General features: G+C 44.5%; 1 protein-coding gene across 1 annotated transcript; it reads left to right on the top strand.

Moving 5' to 3' along the window:
• Positions 1–317: 317 nt before the first annotated feature.
• FZD4 (frizzled class receptor 4) lies at positions 318–6,783 on the top strand. Its single transcript, XM_024215241.3, has 2 exons — positions 318–584; positions 2,623–6,783. The coding sequence occupies exons 1-2, from the start codon at positions 333–335 to the stop codon at positions 3,949–3,951; spliced, it is 1,581 nt and encodes a 526-aa protein (XP_024071009.2). The 5' UTR covers positions 318–332; the 3' UTR covers positions 3,952–6,783.
• The last annotated feature ends 1,153 nt before the right edge of the window (positions 6,784–7,936 follow it).

Genomic DNA, 7,936 nt, shown 5'->3' with positions numbered 1-7,936 from the left:
TCCCGGGAGGGATCGGGGGGCATTGCCCGGGGGTGCGGCGGGAGGGCCCCCCGGAGGGACACTGCCCCGGGCCGAGGGCTCCCCGGACTCAGGGAGGGCAGTCGGGGCCGCTGCTCCGCCCGCCGTCCGTGGGTCGCTCCGTGGGCGGAGGCGGGGCGGCGCGGTCCCTCCCCTGGGCAGTGTCTCCGCCGGGCCCTTTAACCGCCGGGCGCCCCGCCCCCGCGCTGTCCGGCCGGGCCGTGTCCGCAGAGCGGCCGCGCCGAGCCCGTCTGGCCGGGGGCAGCGCCCGGGCGGTGCAGGGTGGGCGGGCAGCGTGGGGCTGGGCCCGGGCCATGGGGCTGCGGGGCCGCTGCCGCCTCCTGCCGGGGCTACTGCTGCTGCTGCTGCTGCCCGGCGCGGCGCGCGGCTTCGGGGAGGACGAGGAGCGGCGCTGCGATGCCATCCGCATCGCCATGTGCCAGAACCTGGGCTACAACGTCACCAAGATGCCCAACCTGGTGGGGCACGAGCTGCAGGCGGACGCGGAGCTCCAGCTCACCACCTTCACCCCGCTCATCCAGTACGGCTGCTCCAGCCAGCTCCAGGTGGGTGCCCCTCCCCGAACGCCAGGCCCGCGCCCCAGGGTGTGCGGGGGGCTCCTGGGAGTGCCAGCCGCCGCCGAGCCCCGGTGTCTCTCCCCCGGTTCCCCCGCCTTGGCAAGCCCGGCACGCGTGACATTCAGCAGCGGCGCTCGCGCCAAGGATCTCTGCAGCGGCCGGAGGATCCCTCCCGTGGAGCAAACCCGACCGGAAAGAGGGGCAGATTGCAGGGAAAGTGCTGCAGTTACGGTGCCAGCTGCACCCCCGAAATGTTGTAAATTCCCCCCACCCCAATTTATTTCCCAACCTAATCTCCTCCTAAGGCGCTAAAAACTAATGGTTTCTAGGGTGGACAGAGGCAGTTTCGCTTCCAGCAGCAGGGACTATCCCGAATCCCTCCCGTTTTACTTCTTGCATTTGTTCTGCGAACTTCCCACTGACTCCAAGTTTCAATCTGTTGCATTGCTTGCCTTTGTTTTGTAAATCTACTTCAACCTAGTTTCTCGGCTGCCTGCTGCCGATTTGGGAAGAAGTCGTGGGCGGGTTTCAGGTTATTTCTCAGACCAAGTTTCTAGGATAGAATAGCGTGAAAATATCTGCTGGTGTAAACAAAAGTTTTAAAAGAAACTATTAAATGGGTTAAACAAAGATACATTTGGAAACTTCCAGCTGCAAAGTGGCTCAAGATTAGCTTTCCCCTCTGGGTGTGAATCTACAGAAAAGAAGGTACAATAAAGTTACAATAGCATTTAATCTCACAGGGTTTACAGTTGCTGAGAGACTGAAGTAAAATACACAAGGAGCCCCGTTCCCAGTCCTCTTTCTGGAGTAACCTCCACACAAAGTCAGAAGCTAGGAGAAGAAGCCAAACTCTTCTGTCGTTTGGCATGCTGTACTTGTCTGTGTTCCCTTTGGTAGCCCAGGAATTTGGACTAGTGTGAAGACTAAAGAGAACACTCTAAATCAGGGTTAATAAATTGGCTGATCTCTCTTTATGGGTTTGAAAATGTCATTTAGCCTAATATTAAAAAAATGACTTTTACAGATCAAGGCATGTGAACTTTCTCACTGACTTCTTAAAGAAAAATATTTATCCTTGAACATCATGAAAGTACAGAGTATACTAAACAGATAGACAGCTTCAAGGACATGACTTTCCAGTTCAGATGCTTGCACATAAAGCCCTTCACTTCTAACCATAAATGACACAGTTGTTATGTGTAAGGAGCTGGTGAACCTTGTGCATCCAGACATAATGGACAGAGGAGGTGAATGTGTGTGTGTGTGACTTGTCATAAAAAAACAAAGGGACATAGCATAAAATTGTGGTAAGAGAACCCCCTCCAGTAACTTCACTGTAGGAGTTGCATGACTTAGATGTTGTTGAATAACAAACTTACTTCTTCAGATAGTTGTATCCAAACTAATAATTGCTTGGCATTTTTTTTAAATGCTAAGTTTTATACACATCTATTTGCTTTGTGTGTACTAGAATTATAAGAGTCAAGTACTGAGAAAATTACAGTATCCTAACTTCATTATAAGAAAAAATATGATTTATACAAAGACCATATTCAACCGTGAATATTGTTAATTCAAAGAGCTGTTAATATTGTAACTGTTTTGTTTCAAGTTTTAAATATCTCTGTGCAGTCTCGAAAACTAAGGTCTATATATTTGTTAAAGTTTAAATTACGGTACTTATTCAGTTTGTGTTTTGCCCCCTTAAATTGTAAATTTGAGGCTTAGATCTAGGGCTAAGTTCTGTTCACCTTGTGTGAATCTGGCCCATTGACTTCAATAAGGCTAATTCTAGTGAGTAAAGTGATCAGGATTTGGCCTCAAAACACTTTTTTGAACTGAGAACAAGGGCTGAGGTTTTTAGGATTTTTTCCCTTGGTTTCTTTACTACATGCTGCTCCTTGCTTACTTAGGCAAAGTACTGAACAGTACTGTTAAAGAGGATAGAAAGGGAACTTGCTATATAGTCTACCATTTTTATCTTCTTTTAAGCACAAGTTTGATTATTGTTTTTCTCTTCCAGTTCTTCCTTTGTTCAGTCTATGTTCCAATGTGCACAGAGAAGATTAACATCCCAATAGGTCCCTGCGGTGGCATGTGCCTTTCCGTCAAAAGAAGATGTGAACCTGTTCTGAAAGAATTTGGATTTGCCTGGCCAGACAGTCTAAACTGCAGTAAATTTCCACCCCAGAATGACCACAATCACATGTGTATGGAGGGTCCAGGGGATGAAGATGTTCCCCTTCACAGCAAGACATCCTTGCAGCCAGGAGAAGAGTGTCACACAATGGGATCTAATTCAGAGCAGTATATCTGGGTAAAAAGAAGCCTGAGCTGTGTCCTTAAGTGTGGCTATGATGCTGGTCTCTATAGCAGATCAGCTAAGGAATTCACTGATATCTGGATGGCCGTGTGGGCTAGTCTGTGCTTCATATCAACAGCCTTCACAGTCCTGACCTTCCTGATTGATTCATCCAGATTTTCCTACCCTGAGCGCCCCATCATATTTCTGAGCATGTGCTACAATATTTATAGCATTGCTTATATCGTGAGGCTGACTGTAGGCCGGGAAAGGATATCCTGTGATTTTGAAGAGGCAGCAGAACCTGTTCTTATCCAAGAAGGTCTTAAGAACACAGGATGTGCTATAATTTTCTTACTGATGTATTTTTTTGGGATGGCTAGCTCCATCTGGTGGGTGATTCTGACATTAACATGGTTTCTAGCAGCAGGACTCAAATGGGGCCATGAGGCTATAGAAATGCACAGCTCCTATTTCCATATTGCAGCCTGGGCTATCCCTGCAGTGAAGACCATAGTCATCTTGATTATGAGACTAGTAGATGCAGATGAGCTCACTGGTCTGTGTTATGTCGGCAACCAGAACCTAGATGCACTCACTGGCTTTGTCGTTGCTCCGCTTTTCACCTACTTGGTTATTGGAACTTTATTCATAGCAGCAGGCTTAGTGGCCTTATTTAAAATCAGGTCTAATCTTCAAAAAGATGGGACTAAAACTGACAAGCTGGAAAGACTGATGGTCAAAATTGGTGTCTTTTCAGTGCTATACACTGTCCCAGCTACATGTGTAATTGCATGTTACTTCTATGAAATCTCCAACTGGGCTATCTTCCGCTATTCTGCGGATGATTCCAATATGGCAGTGGAGATGCTTAAAATTTTCATGTCTCTGCTGGTGGGTATCACATCTGGCATGTGGATTTGGTCGGCCAAGACTCTTCACACGTGGCAGAAGTGCTCTAACAGACTGGTGAACTCAGGGAAAGTAAAACGAGAGAAGAGAGCGGATGGTTGGGTGAAACCTGGGAAAGGGAATGAGACTGTGGTGTAAACAAAACCTCTGTGCTGACTTCTCTCCCAAGAAGGACTTGTGTATAAACACTTGCAGTAGAAATGTTGTTGGGGAGGTGTAGGGAGGTAAAGTAAAAAATCTGTCTCTGAAAAGAAGCCTTAAAGAATAAGCAGAAATTTCAAAAACCGAATAACCATAAACCATGCTGCCCAAAGTACGAAAGCCCAGGGCGGCTTGGAACACTGTGAAAAATCTGAACATGTCACATTTTTGTAAAGCAGGTTGCAATGTATTAATGTCATTAGAAGCCACATGGTCTTGCATCTTGTTACTTGCATTGCTGATTTTCCTGAATCATGTTATAGTGCATAGAGGAGGAGGGTCAAGTTCTGGGCTGATTTAGGGTCCAATCCTATGAGGGGCTGGGTGCTCTCAGCTTCAATTGACAGCATCACTCCCTTTGAATTCAGTGTGTTAAGGGATGTGGTCAGCACCTTTTAGGATTGGACCCATAGCCAGTACAGCCTGTTGCCTTCATCGGTGTTGCGTGGTGCATAATTCAGCCAAGGATTAGGTCCTCATGCAAATGCCAGCTAAGTTTTCCAGGTATGAAAACAACTCAAACAGTGAATTTGTAGGATTCAGTTAGGTGTTAGGATGGATTGCTGTATACCTCAGCTGACAACCTAATACTAACCTCTATATCGGCACACTCTTTGCTGTCTAAAACATCAGTACTTCATTTGAGGTGTTTAGAAGCTTCACTCTGTACCTTTATCAGAAGTAGATTAACTTGGAGTCTGAAGCATAACAGCATATATAGTTGCCATTTATCTCCCTTCCACCCCCTCCCCCTTTTCCCTGCCCCCTTTTGTCCTTTTTTGATAACCTGACTATTTCCAGACTCTGACTACTTTATTCCTCTGCATTAATAACTTAGGTTTTTTCTTTTAATAGCTCTCCTTCCTACTGCAATATACAGCTGAGGGAAAGTGAATGAAGGCTCACTTTGGACAAACTCTTTATTCAGCAGAACATGTAGTTTTTCTTCAAGTAAACTTATCTGGCTCTCCTTGGAGACCTATTGCATTAAGCAATTAAGACTTAATATATTTCACTCTGTGTGATTACATCTATGCAGACGCCAGTCTGGGAGAAGTGAAATGTTAAGTTCCTTGGCAACTTCATGTTCACACAGATCAGTTGTATAATTGTGTGTGTCAATTAAAAATAAAAGAACATTCTCCAGCCATGACATAGCAGTACAGCTGACTGGCTCAAACTGATGGTCACTGAGAGTGACTTAAAAAAAAAAATTGTATGTAAGAATGTTATCAGACTTCAGCAACAATGGAGACATTTTCCTTTTTGAAAAGGGCTCCATGGAGAAGAAATCCAACTTCTTCTTGGTGAGTAATTGTTTCATAGTTAGTGGCAAGGTTCCTTGCCCTTGGCCTGTCGCGTTCATAGGGAGCATGAGACTATGAATGCCACAGTCCTGCTTGATTAACAGGAAGTATAATGTAAACATAAAGAGCAGCATTTAAGTGCTCCCCTTGAAGGACCCACCAGTAGCTTCACCTGTGTGCCCTAAAATCTTGCTTCATCTCCAGTGTATGGGGGCCTGATCTAGTGAGGTGCTGAGTGCCTTCAATTCCCGTGGACTTAAGTGGTAGCTGAGGGTATTGTGGTCTTTTGTAGGATGAGGCAGGCCTGAAAGGGGTCCCCCTTCTATCTCTCAAACTGTGTTAAAGACACGCATTGTGTCTGTGCTGAAATATGTGCTTAAAAACAAAACAACCTCATCTCAGCCTGCGCAGTTGGGATCAGTCACTAGCAGAGCAAGTGACAACTTGACTCATTCTACCCACAGCACACCATTATGTACTAGCTGAGTGTTCCAAATCCATTCCTCTATCAAGTCTCTTCTATTGGACAGTAATGCCTGTTGGATCTATGTATTCTGGTCTGGAAACAGAGTTCTGCAAGAATGAAAGGTGTGGATGGCTGGGCTTCACCACAGTGCTTGATGTATTTACGGTTGGATTAAGGATGCCAAATCAGATGCTACTTTCAAATTCTGAGGGATGAAGGAGAGAGAGTGAGTGGGCCAAATTAATCCAGGCATCCCTCCAGTGAAGTCATGGGTTAATGACCCTAGGTGATTCAAACACACTGAACTTCATGCTATTCGATGTGATTGACCTATGCATTTTTATCCTTGTTATCCCAGAATGTATTGTTAAGGGGGTGACCGTTCCTGTTGTTATTGAATTTCAGAGCATGACTCAGTGGATCTTTTACTAGAATGGTAGCACTGGTGATTAGAGACATCTGAAAGTGAGTCAGATGAGGATGATGTTTCCTTGCATTGCAGGGTGAGGGGATGATAAATCCATTAAAGTTGTGAGGCACTCAAATACTATGGGGATAGCAGTCACATAGCGGCAGTTGTCCCTTGGAGGCATTGTGCCTGCCTAAATTCTCTTGCAGTTATGTACCAGAGCTCAGTGAATTTATTCCTGATTTACCTCAAGGTAATGAAGCAGAGCATCTGACCCAGGGCCACAGAAGCCCCTCTGAAAAGGCACAACTTAACTATGTGCATTTACCTTGCTGTTCTAGTTGTTCAGGCATTTGTGATTGGAAAAGCCACTCTAGATCAGTGGTTCCCAAACTGGGGTTCATGAACCCCCGGGGGGTTGCGAAATGTTACAGGGGGTTCTTGGGGGAAAAAATTCCCTAATGGTGGACAGAGCTGTCCCTGGGAACCCAGGACAGCACGGATCCAGCAGTCCGGAGCCCCTGGACTTCCAAGAGCTAAACAGATCAAAGCAAGCATATCTATCACACTGCGGCGATTTAAACTTCAAGACTCCTTATAAGAAATGGAAAGGGAGGTGGATATCTTTTGCTGTTTTTAAAATTAAATAGGCAGCTTGTATTGTTTTTAAAATTATTATGAAGAACAAGTTTAAGCTTTGTTGTAACGTGCGTTGTTTGCCCGGACGGCTCAAGACCCGAATGCTTGTGTAGGAGGAACTCTTTGAGTTGGCTTCTTAAATACCTTTATGCTGTTTCACATCTGATACTCCTTGATGAAACATAGGAGCCTTGTCTTATAACAGGCTTATTCAAAGGGATACAAGCTATGAAAGTGAGATCTTGGAAGAGTGTTGCCATTTTCATAATGTAATAAAAATACTGTAATGATAAATAATTAATAATAAATAGTGTGTAATAAGCATGTCATAAAAACAAATTTTATATTTCCAAGATCACCGCTTTTATATCTCAGGTAAAGGAGAAAATCCCTGGAAATATTCATTTTTAGGAGGGTTCACTAAAATGTCAAGTCTCGTGAAAGGGGTTCACAGGTTGTTAAAGTTTGGGAACCACTAGATCAAGTCTGAAGCACGGCAGTTATGAAGACTGAATATCTGCAACTCAGTTTCTCTCATTTCAACATAGTTATGAATTTAAAACCAAAAAATGTGTGACTAATCCTGCCTTGAAAGTGCAGTTGCTGTGGCTATAGAGCTCAAAACTTTACAGCAGTTACTTTTTCTGCACAATCCCGTCTCCTCCTTTCTCTCTCAAGCCAGTCCCACCCCCAGTTGGTGTTTTGTGCTGACATACAGGCTTCTGAAATGTCTGACAGACAGGTACAAGCTAAACTACTTATGATAGAGCTTCAGAAAGAGAAACTAACTTGTCGAAGGGAATGGACACTGATAATTTTTTAGATGTACAGAAAGTATATCTGCATTGATGTATGTACTGTAAATTTCTAATTTATCACTGTACAAAAAACTTTGCTATTTAATTTTTGTATCAAAATAAAATTTTGTTAACCTCTGTGAATAAGTAATGGATTCTTACTGTGTCTTGATTTTTTTTTTTTTTTGGTAAGTTTCCTTTCATAAACTGTCTTTATCCTCCTGTTGTAAACACAAAGCATTGTGGGTTTTTTGCTTTTTTTGCCCCCTCCTCTCCTTCCTTTCTAAGTGAAGAGTGTCACCCC

This window comes from Terrapene carolina, unplaced genomic scaffold (genome assembly GCF_002925995.2).
Source record: "Terrapene carolina triunguis isolate 2854851 unplaced genomic scaffold, T_m_triunguis-2.0 Scaffold97, whole genome shotgun sequence".
Taxonomy (NCBI): Eukaryota; Metazoa; Chordata; order Testudines; family Emydidae; genus Terrapene; species Terrapene triunguis.
The sequence above is the reverse complement of the archived record's forward strand: the minus strand, read 5'-3'. Positions and strand labels throughout refer to the sequence as shown.